Source organism: Moschus berezovskii, chromosome 3 (assembly GCF_049115385.1).
Source record: "Moschus berezovskii isolate FMDL1 chromosome 3, NW_MosBer_1.0, whole genome shotgun sequence".
In the NCBI taxonomy this organism is placed as follows: Eukaryota; Metazoa; Chordata; class Mammalia; order Artiodactyla; family Moschidae; genus Moschus; species Moschus berezovskii.
The window spans coordinates 114,893,455-114,911,662 of NC_142462.1; the positions used below are offsets into that span (position 1 = coordinate 114,893,455).

General features: G+C 41.8%; 1 protein-coding gene across 2 annotated transcripts in view; it reads left to right on the forward strand.

The window, feature by feature from the left end:
* WEE2 (WEE2 oocyte meiosis inhibiting kinase) overlaps window positions 1–18,208 on the forward strand; it is a 30,965-nt gene that overhangs the window by 8,070 nt on the left and 4,687 nt on the right. For both annotated transcript variants that reach the window (XM_088832675.1, XM_055420287.2), the window contains exons 3-10: window positions 1,035–1,086; window positions 2,990–3,162; window positions 4,536–4,657; window positions 11,755–11,901; window positions 12,507–12,614; window positions 12,747–12,832; window positions 13,813–13,983; window positions 15,114–15,256. In XM_088832675.1, the coding sequence (XP_088688801.1) occupies window positions 1,035–1,086; window positions 2,990–3,162; window positions 4,536–4,657; window positions 11,755–11,901; window positions 12,507–12,614; window positions 12,747–12,832; window positions 13,813–13,983; window positions 15,114–15,256 (1,002 nt within the window). The remainder of the gene's footprint in view (window positions 1–1,034; window positions 1,087–2,989; window positions 3,163–4,535; window positions 4,658–11,754; window positions 11,902–12,506; window positions 12,615–12,746; window positions 12,833–13,812; window positions 13,984–15,113; window positions 15,257–18,208) is intronic.

The following is an 18,208-nucleotide window of genomic DNA, read 5'->3' on the forward strand; positions in this document are numbered from 1 at the left end:
GGAATCACTGACCCTATATTAATCAGCCTTGTAGCCAGAATAGGTTTTTCTCAATACTGTTTCTCGGATCTTAAGTAAATAGGACTCGAGCACAAGTACACTGGATCTATTCTTGTTATGAGTATTCCACTGGTTTTTAGCTCTTCAGGATTCTTTGTAATCTTGCAGAGTGAATGGATTCATCTGTCACTGAAGCTAGCAGGAAAAGACTGCTGATTTGAATTCCTGGCCCTGAAAGTGATGACACTTTAGTAAAATCACTTAGTGATTCTGAGAGGGTATTTTCCCTTCTTTTTCATTGTGGTATTGTTATTCTATAAAGATTAGAATGTAGTATTAAATTTAAGTCACAAGTTTGCCTGCATCAATTTCTTTGTGGAAGTATAATGTCCTCCACTTGCCATTTTGACTCTGTACTTGTCCAGAAAAGAAACCTAACTCATCTAGAAACTGAAATTTTGCTTAAAGATTCCAGAATGCATCTGCTCATGCCAAAAGAGAATATCCATCAGAGACTTCAGCTTATTGAAAAGTAATTGAAAACATCTTAGCTAGGATTAGAGCGCATTTTGCTATGCCTACAGTCAGCTCATGAACCTAAGACAGGCCAGGCCCTGGGGAAGGTAAGCATTGCAGGGGACATGTTATATTGTGGGGGTGAACAGCCCTTAGAGTTTCTCATATGTTCGGTAAGCTCTCTTGACTCCACATCTCAGCATACCTTGTTCTATTTGTCTGAAACCCATTTTCTTTTCTCTTAGCTGGTTCCTCCTCATTGTTGGCATCTTAGCTTATATACCCTCTTTTGTGCAGAAAGGCTTTTACTTTCAAAATAGAGTCCATAGTACTGTCTAGAATATCCTTCATATCTTGTTTTTAATACTGTCCTAGGTTCTTGTATTAAAAACTTCTGTTTATTTCTGCTTCTGAATATAGGTTGAAGAGGGAGAATAATTGTCCTATTTACTGGTACTGTGCCCAAACCTAGCACAGTACCAGGCTCCGTAAGTGTTAATCTTTTTTTTCCCCCCAAGAGAGGAATGGAGTCCAGGAGAAGGCAAGGGAGAACGAGGGCTGCCTGCTAAGGTGAGCACTGCTCTTTGGACCAGCTGTAGTGACACAGCCATTTCATTCTAATACCTCTTTTCTTTCTCCCTTCCTCCCCAATCCTTGACGCTTGTAGTCACTATGTTTTGCAGCTGAATTTATCTGGACTGTAATCAGGGCCTATATTCTTAGCTAGCTGTTACTTTATCAGACAGTGTCTAACAGCTATACTGCTGAATCATTACCTTGAACTATTCTTAAATTCAAGGCTACTGCTTCTGTCTTTGATCTGGGGGAAAGTTCTGTATTCCTGGGGTACAGAAGTAAAGGGAACATCAAGATATTTAAGGTCCAAAAAGAAGAAAAAAAGCAGAAAAATAGTATAAAGCCAGAGGTTTATATGTAAAAAATTTAGCTCTTAAATGTGTTAGTATCTATTGATTTTTATAATGTTCACAATCTTTGATCTGGTATCCCTCATCTGATAATCTAAACTAAGAAAGTAATGCTGTGAATATTACCACCAGAGATGTTTGTTGCAGCCTTAATTATAAGAGCAAAAAAAGAAAGAAATGGCGGGGGAGAGTACCAAATATCCAATAATAGAAGAATGGTCAAATAAATTAGAGCATAAAGTCAGTGGAATATTAAAGTGCCATCAAGATGACATGTTGGACATAGGCAAGTTTTCATGATAGTATAATGTTCAGTGTCCATACAGGGCAGGGAGGAGGATGGGGAAGGGGTGATACGGATGGTAAGCTGGTGCTTGGTGTCTGAGATGAGGATATCAAGGAGCAGGTGAGCACTATCATAGTCTTCAGGCCTCTGACCAGAGGTGAGGATTCCTCATGGGAAACAGTTAGGTCTGTCTCATTCTGTGGCATCATTTCACAAAAACAATCTTACTGAGAGAGGAGACAGAGAAAGGGCTGGCAGCTGGAGCAAGTCCAGAGGTCAAGGAAACTGAGCTCAAGACTGGTAAGGGCAAGGGAAATTATCGATCTTGTTGATGAAGACTGACTGGGCCTGGATGTTGAAAATGAAGAGCTGGGTAAGAGTCAAGAATTTTTAAACATTAAAAGTTAGATGGAAAAGTTCTTGCTGATGGAGATACTGGGAAAAGGTGATTTCACAGAGATGAATCAGTTTGGACTGAGGTTCTTATAAATCTTTGGATATTTCCATCATCAGAGCTACTGTTTACTGAGAGTTTATATGTGTTCGTGATATATGTAATTCTCATACAATATTTGAAAGGACCATGAGACATAGTTGCTCTGATCCTCATCTGACAAATGAGAAAACTGATACAGGAGTTCAGTGACTTGCTCGAGTTCCTTACTTAGCAGAGCAATGAGTGATGTCATGGTTGGCCAGTAGGGGGAGCGGTTGCTGTAGCTGAGCACACAGTCTGAAATAAATCAATTTGACAATTTTGTTCTCTAGACTAAGGCTTTGGGGGAAGCAAACTAAAAAGTATGTTTATTGCACTTAAGACGGAACATTAGCAGCCAGAGTGTGAGATGAGTAAACAAGAGTCAGAGAGGTGTTCTGTTTAGCATCCTCCTCCAAGAGCCCATCACTCCTTTCAGCTGAGGACAGTAGCTCTGGCTATGGGTGCAGTGTTCCCTCTAGGAACAAACATAGGGAAGAAGACCCAGATAAAGGAAATAATACAGAGTAAGATTTAATAAGTTAGCCAAGAGAAATGTCAGCACAAAGTTGTATGGAAGGCTATAAAGAGCACCGAGAAGGTAGTCAGCAACTGTGGCAGGGCGGTTGCTGTGGAGTGAGGTAGTTCTTGCCACCATGAATATTGACACAGACAGAATCCAATGGATTTGCCTCAAAAGTCTTTTTGGAAACTTAGGGAAATTGAGGGCTATAATATGCCTTAATTTTATTCTAAAATATTTCACTTTTTGCTAAAATATTTCAGAGATGTGTTTTACGAGAAACCAACATGGCTTCCCGCTACGAAAAAGAATTCTTGGAGGTAGAAAAAATTGGTGTCGGGGACTTTGGTACAGTCTACAAGTGCATTAAGAGGCTGGATGGATGTGTTTATGCAATAAAACGCTCCACGAAACCTTTGGGAGGATTATCAGATGAGTGAGTACCTTTTAAAATGTACTAGAAATACACACTTGGATTTATCAAAACATTTTGAATAAGAGCACTGATGTCATTTGCTACTTTTAAAAGTCAACCTTACCACTGAAAGTTGTCTCACATTTGTAACCTTTCTGAATTTTCAAGATCAGAGATGTTATTTCCTGAATTATACCATGAGCAATTGGAATTGTATTGTCTGGTTTTTTTTGTATTTCTCATGGTTTTTACTACTGGTCTTACTACTTTTTTTTCCTAATGAATGGATTTAGGAAAGGATCTTCTGACATCTGTTTAGTTCATCAGAAATACTACCAAGTTATTGTTAATTCACTGGTTATCTCTACTTTGTATTAATAATAAACTCAATAGTCAAGTTTGAAAAACTCCAAGCCAGGAAAAACTAACAAAAATTTAAATTTCATTCACAGAACTAATTGTTCAAAAGTTCTTCCTTTTCACAAGGAAAACAAATATTTTCAGATTCAGCCATTGCTTTTTGTGAACTCTGGGAAATATAATACTAAAATGCTGAATCTGAACTTAGTCTTTGGAATTCTTCATTTATATACTGAAATCGATCAAGCACTGTATTTTGCTTCTTTTTTTGTGTGTTTGATTTCCTATTCCATGATGGATATCTGTCCTCAGGCCTGTTCCTGTGACTACATCATACCAGCAGAGTTTAGCATTGACTATAAAGGCTTCCCTGTGGCTCGGTGGGTAAAGAATCTGCCTGCAATTCAGGAGAAACGGAAGACCCGGGTTCTATTCCTGGGTCTGGCAGATTCCCTGGAGTAGGAAATGGCGACCCACTCCAGTAATCTTGCCTGGAAAATTCCATGACACAGGAACCTGGCAGGCTATAGTCCAAGGAGTCACAAAGAGTTGAACATGACTGAATGACTAAACACACACATAACAACTGTCTAGCTTTCATAGGGATGGTAGAGGGCCCATCACAATATCCACAATCAAGTCCATTTCTTGTTAAGCCCATCAGGGCTTTAGATTGTGAAAATTAGAATCAAACCAAGTCTGCTCCTGAGGTAATGGACGCCTAAGATTCCTCTCTACATATATCCTGTTCAATCAAAAAACCGTGGACTTGGGCCCAGGACAACCAAGGTTCTGGTCTTAGATCTACTATCACCAGCTCAACTTTGGGCCAGTCACTTAACCTTTTCAAGGCTTCATCCTTGTCACTATATCATATAGAGGAGTTACAAACATTAAATATCATAAGATAGTAAGTAAGCAAGAAGTGAGCATTCAATAAGTGTTCTGCATTGTGAATAATGCCTCATATCTTGTCTTTAAAAAATCTGTATGTGTATTATTTTCAGTTTCCTCAATGCTTCTCTGTCTCTTAGGAATCTGGCTATGCATGAAGTTTATGCCCATGCGGTGCTGGGACACCACCCCCATGTGGTTCGTTACTACTCTGCGTGGGCAGAAGATGACTACATGATCATTCAGAATGAATACTGCAATGGTAAGTATGTGGGCTCATATCTATGGAGAGGGAGGATTAGCTTTTAAGTCTTTGGAAAGAAAAATCTTTGCTTCCTTCTTGGACTTAATAGCAGGTATAGCAGAATCATATCTAAAAGTCTGTACTACTGTTTTGCTTGGAAGCAGAGAGCTGGAGGAAATGAGTTGAGCTGGCAAGGAATTTCAGGCTTATGCTATTAGCTTTTCTTTCAAAGCTAATGTGTAGTTGGTACATAGGAGCTATCACATCCTTCACACTTTAATACTTAGAAAACTTTTACGCTAGTGGTTTGAATGGTAAATCATCTTTTTACCATTTACTAGGTGGAGAAGGAAATGGCAACCCACTCCAGTGTTCTTGCCTGGAGAATCCCAGGGACGGGGGAGCCTGGTGGGCTTCCGTCTATGGGGTCACACAGAGTCGGACACGACTGAAGTGACTTAGCAGCAGCAGCAGCAGCAGGTGCTCTAAAAGATGTAAGCCATAGTCTCTACTATTTTGGAGGAGAGAGTGGTAAACTTATATAGCCAACTTTTGATTAATTTGGAAGTGGATTCCTGTGTTTGGGGACTGTTCATGTTTCTTGCTGCTTCTTACCTTTGAGCTTTATGTGTTCTCACAAGAGTAGGGGCATAGGGTGGGGTGCTGGGACTGAAATCTAGTGACTTCAGATACATCCTCATAGGTCCTTCGGGACTATGTATACACAGTAACCAGTAAAACTTTTTTCTGGGTTACTTAAATCACAAAGTGTGGTCCTTTGGATCAACATATTTCTAATCCATGATTTAATAGTTCTTATCTATGATTAAGGGGTTACATGACAAGTTATGTATTGTTATTCTTGGAAATACATTTTCATCAAAACGTCTGGTGATATAATAGGAAAGTGGTACCAATGGGACGGAAGCTCGTCATCGTTTTGGGATGCATCCACGTTTTGCAATCCATATTTTAGCCCCAGTAATACTGGATAATGGCATCCCCCCAACATATACACCTACCCTGAGTTGTTTTTTAATGGTGCAGTCTGTCTTTGGGTAAGTTTAGTTACCACCAGATAGCCTGGCTTTTGAGGATAGTGACCAGTGATAAAGCTTCAACAGTGTGTACATGAGTACTTTCACCAGTAGGTAAGTAAATAACTTGATAAGGTGCTAGAAGCATAGAAAATGGTACAACATATTCTGCAAAATAGTAATTTGGCATCTTCCTTGTTATTTCCTTATAGCCTGATTTTCTCATAGCCTTACTTGTGAACTTCATGGGTTTTTTTCTTTAATAAGCTCACCCAAAATCCCTTTTTCTAATAGTTTCTTTGGGTTAAAACAAAATGGACCCTTTCCTTATACTTGTGATTGAGTAGTTGAGACCTTTTTTAAAATCATCTTCTCTTAATTTCTTATCATAACCTGAGAGTCCCTATTCTTTTTTTCTTCCTTCTCTCTATAGAGAAGATTGATTTTATTTCCATAACATTTGCCTATTAACAAAGAAAATATCAAATTTAAAAATCAGTCAATAAAGCAAAACTAATTTTAACCTGTGGGCAATGTAAAATTTTAACTGGGGCAATGTAAAAGTTTCACATTTTCGAAAAGAATATGATGAAGCAATCTATTACAAAATCATCTCATTCTTTTCAACATTTGAATATCTTCTACGGGTTTGACACTGTATTAAGCTCTCGGGTGCAAAAGCCTGTAGGGTGAGGTAAGTCCTTACTTCAAGATACTTTATGCCATTTGCTCTCTTATAATGAGCACACAAAGTGGCCAGAGAGGGTAAACGTGAGCAAAGGTAGCAGGCTGTGGTGGGATGGGCCTGGGCTTCAAGGTCGGCAGACTGGAGTTCACACCCCAGCTCTGTCACATGGCTCAGTTGGTAAAGAACAAGCCTGCAATGCAGGAGACCCCAGTTTGATTCCTGGGTGGACAAGATCTCCTGGAGAAGGGATAGGCTACCCACCCCAATATTTTTGGGCTTCCCTTGTGGCTCAGCTGGTAAAGAATCCGCCTGCAATGTGGGAGACCTGGGTTCGATCCCTGGGTTGGGAAGATCCCCTGGAGAAGGGAAAGGCTACCCACTCCAGTATTCTGGCCTGGAGAATTCCAAGGACTATGCAGTCCATGGGGTCTCAAAGAGTCAGACACGACTGAGTGACTTTCACTTCAGTTCTCTCAGGATCACTGAGACATCGTGTAATCTCACTGAATAAAGAGACGGTAATATTTACATGACAGAGTCATTTGCGAATTAGCAACAGTGTATGTCAAACTAGCACATCATTAAGTCCCCATACATAGTAAGTGAAGTGAAGTGAAGTCGCTCAGTCGTGTCCGACTCTTTGCAACCTGTGGACTGTAGCCTACCAGCCTCCTCCGTCCATGGGATTCTCCAGGTAAGAGTACTGGAGTGGGCTGCCATTCCCTTCTCCAGGGATCTTCCCAACCCAGGGATTGAACCTGGGTCTCTCTCATTGGAGGCAGACGCTTAAACCTCTGAGCCACCAGGGAAGCCATAGTAAGAACATGGTAATACTTGTTATTAGCAGAGCCTGAGAAAATCTCACGAAGGAGGTAAGACTTGAATGAGACCTTGCAGAAGGATTCCTTGAGTTTATGGAAGCAGAGGGAAGACCAGCATGCAGGCTTGAACATGGTACTGGGCTTGCATCTGGCCTAGTAGATAGAAAGGAGACTAAACAGGACTGAGGTGACCCCTGTAGGAGGAAGTCAGACCAGCAAGGTGAAGTGTAGGAAGCCTGTAGTGGGTGTTGAAAGCCAGGCATGAGTGTGGACTAGATGTAAGATACTATGGGAGATCAGTGTTTGCTTATTGTGGCGCTTCAGCTAACTTCATTCAATACTTGCCAACTCAAACGTAGCTGTGATTCAGCAAAGTGTAATTCACATACATTGAACCTTTCAAATGGGAACTGATGATGGAAAATAAAGCATGCCCTTTTGTGGGGCTTCCCGGGTGGTGATAGTGGTAAAGGACCCGCAGGCCAATGAAGGTAGACGGAAGAGACACGAGTTTGATCCCCAGGTCGGGAAGGCCCTCTGAAGGAGGGCTCAGCAACCCACTCCAGTACTCTTGCCTGGAGAATCCCACGGGCAGAGAAGCCTGGCCGTCTGCAGCGCATAGGGTCGCACAGAGTCGGACACGACCGAAGTGACTTCGCACACACGCAAATCTTGTTTGTCGTTGAGGATAATCCATGTTGAGACTTTTCCCGGAGGTGATGGTGGTTGAGTCGCTAAGTGGTGTCGGACTCTTGTGACCCCATGGACTTAGCCTGCCAGGCTCCTCTGTCTGTGGGATTCTCCAGGCAAGAGTACTGGAGTGGGTCTAAGTAAAGGATAAGAAATCCAAAGTATGTGTTAGGCAGCCGGTGCTTCATTCTTTCCGCTCCTACAACCTACCTCTGCCCTTCTGTCTTGCCTCTTCATCCTATGCCCTGTTTCCTCATATCCACCCAAACCCCTCTACCCAGCATCTCATAGCAGTCAGGCTGGAACAAGCATGGTTACGGTTTTAACTTCAATTATAAATTACATGATGTAGATAACGCAGATTTTAACTATGAGAGGCTAACAGTCATCTGATTTCCCTTCTGTCCCTCATAAACCCTGAACCAATCACAAGTTTCCACCCTCTCCTAGCCAAGGTCCCCTACAAGGTCACCTCTGGGCCAGCCTCAGAAATGTGAGATCTCCAGTAGCCGGCTGATTCTGCAACAACCAGGATTCTAACCAGCTCAGCGCTGGATAATTACTCCCTCCCTGTGTGTGTGGGGGTGCTCAGTCGCTTCAGTCATCTCAGACTCTTTGTGACCCTATAGACTGTAGTTCTGCAGGCTCCTCTGTCCATGGGATTCTCCAGGCAAGAATACTGGAGTGGGTTGCTGTGCCCTCCTCCAGGGGATCTTCCCGATTCAGGGATCAAACCTGTGTGTCTTACATCTCCTGCTTTGGCAGGCAGGTTCTTTACCACTAGAACCACCTGGGAAGCCCGATCTCTCCCTAATCGCAGTGTTTTCTTGTGACGTCTTCTGGCATAGAAGTTTTACAGAGCACGATCCTCTAGGATACTGGTTCTCACATTTGCTCAAGTGATGTGACATCCAGAAGTTGGAACACGGTGAATATAGATTATATTTTCCCACCAGATAAGGGACAATTTTCCCAGCAGAAAAGTAGGCTTGTGTCGTTGACAGCAAAGTAACATAGTGAGAATACAAATACATAAATAAGACGTGCTGTTGAACTGTTGGCCTGCTTTTTGCATTTCATTGTCAGAAGATATTTGCTATTTTCTTTGTTTTGGCATCTGTTAGGTCTTATGAGCAGACAGGAAAACAAGGATATATTTTTCTGAAGTATCTTTTCTCCTACCAAGTGGGGTGAGTACATTTATTTAAAGGAAGGAATTCAGCAACTCATCTCACAAAGATGGTTTGAAAAGAACTGCCCGGGAGCTGGCCGTATTCTTCGTAGGGCACCTCCTAAGGCACCGAGCCGATGCCAGGGGCTGCCTTGGATTACGGAGATAAGGCTTCAGTGCACCTGGGTGAGATTAGGAGGGATGAAGTTTACAGTTCTTTCAGTATTGCTATGTCTGTAAATGCATGAAAGTGAAGTGAAACGTGTTAGTCACTCAGTCATGTCTGACTCTTTGCGACCCCACAGACTGTAGCCTGCCAGGTTCCACTGTATATGGAATTCTCCAGGCAAGAATACTGAGATGGGTAGCCATTCCTTTCTCCAGGGGATCTTCCCTATCCAGGGATCGAACCTGGTCTTCTGCATGGCAGGCAGATTCTTTACCATCTGAGTCACTGGGGAAGTCCCCTGTCAATGGATACTTCTTGTTAATACTGTTTAGTAAAGAACAGTTCTTATGCTGTTCTATAAGAGTGTGTGGACAATCAGTTTTAGCTCTAGCAAAATAAGCATATTCTAATACAGTCATATGAATGAGTACTTTTCAGTAACTTCTCTTCTACTGTTTTATCACTTGGCTAACCTTAACACTACCTATAGAGATTCTATGGAGAAGGCAATGGCAAGCCACTCCAGTACTCTTGCCTAGAAAATCACATGGACAGAGGAGCCTGGTGGGCTGCAGTCCATGGGGTCCCTACTAGTCAGACACGACTGAGCGACTTCACTTTCACTTTCACACATTGGAGAAGGAAATGGCAACCCACTCCAGTGTTCTTGCCTGGAGAATCCCAGGGACGGCGGAGCCTGGTCAGCTGCCTTCTATGGAATCGCACAGAGTCGGATATGACTGAAGCGACTTAGCAGCAGCAGCATAGAGATTCTATGGGAAATGGCAACCCACTGCAGTATTCTTGCCTGGAAAATCCCATGGACTGAGGAGCCTGGGGTTGCAAAGAGTCAGACGCAACTAAGCGACTTCACTTTCACTTTCATAGAGATTCTAAGTAATTGAAAGTGCTGCTATCACTGGTCTAGTTCCCCTTACTAAATACCTATCCCACTTCAAAGGATTAGAAATCCCTCTACTTATAATCTAAAGGAACATATTAAAGGAATGCTAAGTAGACTGATGCTAAAGCTGAAACTGCAATACTTTGGCCACCTCATGCGACGAGTTGACTCACTGGAAAAGAGTCTGATGCTGGGAAGGATTGGGGGCGGGAGGAGAAGGGGACGACAGAGAATGAGATGGCTGGATGGCATCACTGACTCGATGGACATGAGTTTGAGTGAACTCCGGGAGTTGGTGATGGACAGGGAGGCCTGGCGTGCTGTGATTCATGGAGTCACAGAGAGTCGGACACGACTGAGCGACTGAACTGAACTGAAGTAACTTACGATGCTTATTTCTTTCCATATATTTCATAGGGGCCTTCACTCAGTCTTTTCCCTCTGTTGCCAGGATAGACATTCAGTTCAGAAAATACTGATTACATGCCAGACCATGGGACAGGAAGGATGAATGAGCTGTGGGCCTGTCCTAAAGGAACAGCCAGGCTAGTGGAGACCCAGGGGCCTTGATGCAACCTCCCTTTTCCTCCGTCACATCTCATAAACTCATCTGCAAACCTAGCCTCAAGATGGCTTTGTTTATTATAACCCCAATGCACTCTTTACTTATTCTTCCTTTCTAATGTCATCTACAGTTCATAAATTCTTTCCTAAGGAGATTCCCGGGGAAAAACAAAAACCTTCTACTTTAGCCCTTTTTTTTGGTTTGTTTCTGAAAGGTGCTAAATTCTCCTTTCTGAATTTATTTGAATGTGGCAGTTCAACCTTTACATTCAGTTTTACATAGGAGAGTTTTAAATATAGATTTCCTTAAAAGTACAGTTGCCATCTCAGACCCTACTGTTCTGATACACACCTGAAGGGGGGATTTACAGGCCTTATAACTGATGGGGGTCCCAGAATTCTCTAATTTGACTGAGGAGGCTATAGACAAATGCTAATTAATGAATCAAAAGGTTCAGAAGCATTCTAATACCTTGGGGCAGGGGCATCTGAGGTCAGGTAGTCAGATGAGCTCAGGGCTTATCTTTTTATTGATAACAGTGATGGAGTTGATATACAAACAGTGGCTCAAAGAGGGTTTAGGTGCACATGGAGCTTTTATATTTTCTTTGGGTCAGCCATCATTAAATGTTCTTGTTTCGTGATATATATTTTAATGGAAGGAAACTTGAAATCAATTACATTAAAGTTACTAATGGCCTATAATCACTGGCTTGACACCAACATGGAATCAACACCATAGTAGCTATATGACTAGGCCTGACTGACCTTCTGTTGATAGCAAGGTAAAGCTTTTTAAATGTTAAATACTCAAGGCAATAGAGCCACATATTGGCTACTTAGGATACAGCATTTTGTTTTCCTCTTTAAAGGCCCTTAATTATTTTTTCCAATATGTTTGTGGTATAGTCAGGGAGCTGATATTATGTTTCACACCAACATGGAAGCAGTTTAGACTTGTTCGGCTGAGTTCATTCATGAGGAATGTATTGAATATGTACTAGGATTTCACGTATAAGATTCACACCTTTTTCTCTCATTTGGTGGGGCTATTCTGTTGCTCTTTCCTAGGTGGGAGCTTGCAGGCTGCAATAACTGAAAACGCGAAGTCTGGCAATCATTTCCCACAGCCCAGACTCAAGGACATCCTTCTACAGATTTCCCTCGGGCTCAAATACATCCACAACTCCGGCATGGTGCACCTGGACATCAAGCCCAGTCAGTACAGCTCTCCTCTGCTCCTCTGGCTGTGTTTAATCCCCTCCCCATTGTTGTCAGAATCTGTGCCTGCATGACTGTCAAAGAGGCTGTTAGCTGGCAGAAACCTTTTCATTGGTTCCACGTCCCTCTCCCCCTGCCCACATTCTAGTTAAACAGCTTTAACTACTTTCTCATTGGGCCAAGAGGACAGAAAGAAAAGACTCCCAGATAGTGAAGCCCAAGTATGAAAATAACTATTGAATTTACAGCATAGATAAGAGACTGCATCCTGACTGTTTACAACTAGTGGGTTAAGGCACTCATTCATGTGAAATGCAAGGAAATGTTGTTACTGTCCTGTGTTGTTGATTATTTCTTTGTTTTGAGGTCACCAGCCTCTTCAAAGAGGTTTGAGGTTTAAGTTCCACTGAAATAAGTATTATCAATCACTGAGCTGTTTGGAAGTAGCGTGAGAGATTCCATGGAAGAAAAGAAACCTTGGTAGTCTTGTTACCTGCACATACAGAAGAGGAGGATGATTGAAATGTCATTTACAGAAAAGAATCTTTGAGGTGAAAAGGTTTAGGAATTATTCCTTATGACAGTTCTGTATTTTTTTTCAGGTAACATCTTCATTTGTCATAAGATGCAAAGCAACTCTCCCGTAGTCCCGGAAGAGGTTGAAAATGAAGCTGATTGGTTTCTCTCTGCTGATGTGATGTATAAAATTGGTGAGTCTGTTTTGTAACTTGATTGGTATACTCTTATCCTACAAGATGTATGCTGGTGACTCTAATCCATTTATTCCAGTTTTAAGAAAAACACACTTTGAAAGAACTCTACTTCTTTTTTCTTTTTTTTAGGTGACTTGGGTCATGTGACGTCAATAAGCAATCCCAGAGTGGAAGAGGGGGACAGTCGCTTCCTGGCTAATGAGATTTTGCAAGAGGTATAGATTTGGGGAACAAAGGGTTATTAATAGTCCATTGAACCTTTGACTTTCAAATGAAGGTTGACAGTGCAAGAAATGAAAAGTATTTATTTATCGTTTGAATGTACACCAGCCTTTTTCTACACAGAATGGAGACCAAAGGCAGGAGAGAAACGTTTACAAAAAAGTATGGGGAAATGTTTGCAAAGAGGGTGGCTCAATCAATGGATTAATCAACATTTTTACTGTTTTTTCTTTTTGGTAAAGGTCCTTTGCTATCACTAATGTTTCTTAGAATTCTTAGCATTATGAATTTCCTAGTAGGAAGGAAACCTTTATTGGTCCAACCCAACCTTTATCATGTGACTAGCCTTTTGACAGCACCACCAGCCTTGGTCACTGAAATGGCCTTCAGTTATTGCTTATCTTTTAACATGTCTATGAGTCTGGCCTAGGAAGGATAAAACTTTCTACAGGATGATAGTTGGAGGGAAAAAGAGGAGTCTTTCCTCTTTATGAGCAGTCAATCTAAGTTTCAAGCCTCTTTGAACCTGAGAGAACAAAAGAGTGCTGAGATTCTGCCTCTGACTCTTCAGGGCAGCATATTTAAAATTTTTTAAATTTAATTTTTAATTGAAGAATAATTACTGTACGACATTGTGATGGTTTCTGCTATACATCAACATGAATCAGCCATAGGTATACATACGTCCTCCCTCTCCTAAGCCGCCCTCCCACCTCCTTCTCCATCCCACCCGTCTAGGTCATCAAAAAGCACCAGCTTTGGGTTCCCAGGACCAGGGCAGTATTACTCAGGTGGATTGATGCCCTGTCCTGTCTTCTCTAGAAAGAGACTATTAACCACAGCAGAGACGACCTCCGCACTGAGTCTGTTTAAGGCCATGTGCGTTCAAGCAACTCTCTCTTACCGGTTGTGTTCTAGTCTAGACTCGCTTCGCTTGGCAAACTAACCAGCCTTCCTGTCTTCTGTTTTGAAGAATTATCAGCACCTCCCCAAAGCAGACATATTTGCCTTGGGGCTGACTATTGCGGTGGCTGCGGGAGCAGAGTCGCTGCCTGCCAACGGCACCGAGTGGCATCACATTCGTGAGGGGAACCTTCCAGACATTCCTCAGGAGCTCTCCAGGGAATTCCACCAGCTACTCAAGGTGCAGTCTCTTGTGAAGAAAAGATGGAAATGTCATTTTTAAAAATGTAATGGCAAATAGATGTCCACCTATTTCTATGTGTAAATCGTTCTTAGAGTTAGTTGATCCTTATACTTTCTGGGGAGCTCAGTGTTGGTCCTGTGCTGCTGCTGCTGCTGCTGAGTCACTTCAGTTGTGTCCGACTCTGTGCGACCCCACAGACGGAAGTCCACCAGGCTCCCCCATCCCTGGGATTCTCCAGGCAAGAACACTGGAGTGGGTTGCCATTTCCTTCTCCAATGCATGAAAGAGAAAAGTGAAAGTGAAGGCGTTCAGTCGTGTCCGACTCTTCACAACCCCATGGACTGTAGCCTACCAGGCTCCTCCGCCCATGGGATTTTCCAGGCAAGAGTAATGGAGTGGGGTGCCATTACCTTCGGTAATAAGTATATGCTAATTCATTTAATTCTCACAACAGTCCAGAAGGTGAATATTGCTATTCCAAATGCCAGTAAAGGAAGACTGAGTTTCAGCAAAGTGTTGTGACTTGCTCAAGGCTATATACTAAGTAGTGGAGCGGACTCTGAATGTTGCTCCTCAAATGGAAGGGTCAGTGTTTTCTTCATTATTTGACACTAATTGCTGTATACAGTTAGGTATTTTCTATTGCATTCCAGTCATCTTAGTCTGCAGACATCCTCTGAAGACAAAGGCTATAGGAATACTGTCATGGTGGGATATCCTTAATTAATTTTAAGTGATAAATGGACACATGATGGTAGTAAGTGAGCTGAACTAGCAGTTGGGTAGGTAACCCAGGTTTTAGTCTTGGTCCTGTCAATAACTCGGACAAGCCACTTTATCTCAGGACCTCAGTTTCCTCTGTTGAAAATTAAGGCATTAGACTAGTTCATCATTCAATCAGCTTTAAAAGATGATACTTGAGAATGTCAAAGGTATGGATGATGGATGCTATCACATAAGGATGATATTTGGGTGGAGCTAAATTTTCATTTCTTTCTTCCCTTTGCACAAAGGAGAATTGAGTTTCAAAAAACCCAGCAGCAGAAACTGGGTTGGAGTTGGTTGGGTGGGGAGATTTTCCCAAGAATGAAGCTTCTATTTCCTCCCTTTTGGTCCCACCTCCTCAGAGCATGATCCACCCTGATCCAGCAGAGAGACCGTCTGCAGCAGCTCTGGCCAAGAGTCGAGTCCTCTGTCCCTCCCTGGGGAAAACAGAAGAGCTTCAGCACCAGTTGAACTTGGAAAAGTTCAAGACAGCCACACTGGAAAGGTAGATTTTCAGATGCTGGAGTTGAGGAAGAACCTATTTATGTGGTACTCACAGTGACACAACTGGTCTGGTGTATCTTCTCTATGGATTCAAGTGGAGTCCAACATTGTGACATGGAGTCTCCTGCCCACAAAGAGGGACCCTGTGTAACAAGGGGCTGGATGCTCTGTGAGTAGACAGCTTGAGAGAGAGAATTCCAGCTAATGCAAATGAATGCAAGGAAATACAACTGGTGAAGAAAAATTAGGATTCTAAGTGACAGCAGTATTCAAGTAACTGGTAGATGACTACCCAAAGTAAGATAACTGTAACTAAGGTGGGAAGAGACCCATTAGAAGTCCATTAAATCATGGGGCAGGCAGATATTCTGTCTTGATTGTTACAGAGCCTATGGCTGATTCATGTTGATATATGGCAGAAGCCAATGCAATATTGTGGAGCAACAATCCTTCAAGTAAAAATAAATAAATTAAAAAAACAGAAAAAAAAATTCTGTCTTGGCCCATGTTTAAGACAGAGGTATTTTCTAAGCCTAAGGAAGCAATCCTATTTCTTATGCATGTAAGCTTGTATTCATGCATGCATTTATTAATCTGTTCCTTCATTTAACAAGTAGGAATTAATTAGATGGTATGGACCTGGTATTATAAAGGTCAGGCAGTAATGGTTGAACAGGATCCTGAAGGCATTTTAAAGTAATCATTACATCCAGTGAATTGTTGAAATATAAAAGGAGATGAAAAGACCCAGCATCAGGGTCTTTTCCAATGAGTCAGTTCTTCGCATCATGTGGCCAAAGTATTGGAGCTTCAGCTTCAGCATCAGTCCTTCCAATGAATATTCAGGACTTATTTCCTTTAGGATGGACTGGTTGGATCTCCTGCAGTCCAAAGGACTCTCAAGAGTCTTCTCCAACACCACAGTTCAAAAGCATCAGTTCTTCAGGGCTCAGCTTTCTTTATAGTCCAACTCTCATATCCATACATGACTACTGGAAAAACCATAGCTTTGACTGGATGGACCTTTGTTGGCAAAGTAATGTCTCTGTTTTTTAATATGCTATTTAGGTTGGTCATAACTTTTCTTTCAAGGAGCAAGTGTCTTTTAATTTCATGGCTGCAGTCACCATTTGCAGTGATTTTGAAGCCCCAAAAAACAAAGTCTGCCACTGTTTCCACTGTTTCCCCATCTATTTGCCATGAAGTGATGGGACCGGATGCCATGATCTTAGTTTTCTGAATGTTGAGCTTTAAGCCAACTTTTTCACTCTCCTCTTTCACTTTCATCAAGAAGCTCTTTAGTTCTTCTTTGCTTTCTGCCATAAGGGTGGTGTCATCTGCATATCTGAGGTTATGGATATTTCTCCTGGCAATCTTGATTCCAGCTTGTGTTTCCTCCAGTCCAGCGTTTCTCATGATGTACTCTGCATATAAGTTAAATAAGCATGGTGACAATATATAGCCTTGACATACTCCTTTCCCGGCTTGGAACCAGTATGTTGTTCCATGTTCAGTTCCAACTTTTGTTTCTTGACCTGCATACAGATTTCTCAGGAGGCATGTCAGGTGGTCTGGTATTCTCATCTCTTTAAGAATTTTCCACAGTTTGTGGTGATCCACACAGTCAAAGACTTCAGCGTAGTCAATAAAGCAGAAGTAGATACTTTTCTGGAACTCTCTTGCTTTTTTGATGATCCAGCAGATGTTGGCAATTTGATCTCTGGTTCCTCTGCCTTTTCTAAATCCAGCTTGAACATCTGGAAGTTCGCAGTTCACATACTCTTGAAGCTGGCTTGCAGAATTTTGAGCATTACTTTGCTAGCATGTGAGATGAGTGCAATTGTGTGGTAGTTTGAGCATTCTTTGGCATTGCCTTTTTTGGGGATTGGAGTGAAAACTGACCTTTTCCAGTCCTGTGGCCACTGCTGAGTTTTCCAAATTTGCTGGCAAATTGAGTGCAGCAGTTACACAGCATCATCTTTAGGATTTGAAATAGCTCAACTGGAATTCTATCACCTCCACCGGTTTTGTTCGTAGTGATGCTTCCTAAGGCCCACTTGAGTTTGCATTCCAGGATGTCTGGCTCTAGGTGAGTGATCACACCATTGTGATTATCTGGTTCATGAAGATCTTTTTTGTATAGTTCTTCTGTGTATTCTTGCCACCTCTTCTTAATATTTTCTGCTTCTGTTAGGTCCATACCATTTCTGTTCTTTATTGTGCCCATCTTTTCATGAAAAGTTCCCTTGGTATCTCTAATTTTCTTGAAGAGATCTCTAGTCTTTCCCATTCTATTGTTTTCCTCTATTTCTTTGCATTGATTGCTGAGGAAGGCTTTCTTATCTCTCCTTGCTATTCTTTGGAGCTCTGCATTCAAATGGCTATATCTTTCCTTTTCTCCTTTGTCTTTAGCTTCTCTTCTTTTCATAGCTATTTATAAGGCCTCCTCAGACAACAATTTTGCCTTTTTGCATTTCTTTTTCTGGGGATGGTCTTGATCATTGCCTCCTGCACAATGTCACAGACCTCTGTCCATAGTTCTTAAGGAACTGTCAGATCTAATCTATCAGAGCTAATCCCTGCAATCTATTTGTCACTTCAGCTGTCTAAAATATACTAAAGTCCAATTTCTTTTGGATACATAGTCCATCTTAGAATGATTAGCTTTAAAGTCCCCCCAAATAATTTCTTGGCAATGAGTTGTGGAAACTCTAATGAAGACTTTAGCGAAGTAATCCTTCCTTGTAAGCAACTTCCTAATAATCCTTCCTAATATTTTTTTTTGCTCTATTTCTGCTAACAAATAAAATGCAAATATATATGCGGTCACAGGACTGTAAGTTTTCCTTAAGGTGTGGTGTGTATATCTGTGAAGCCAGACATGGATGTACAGGTGTGTGTCATTGGTCATTACCAGAAGTGAGCACCCATCATGGAGATGAGGCAGACGCCT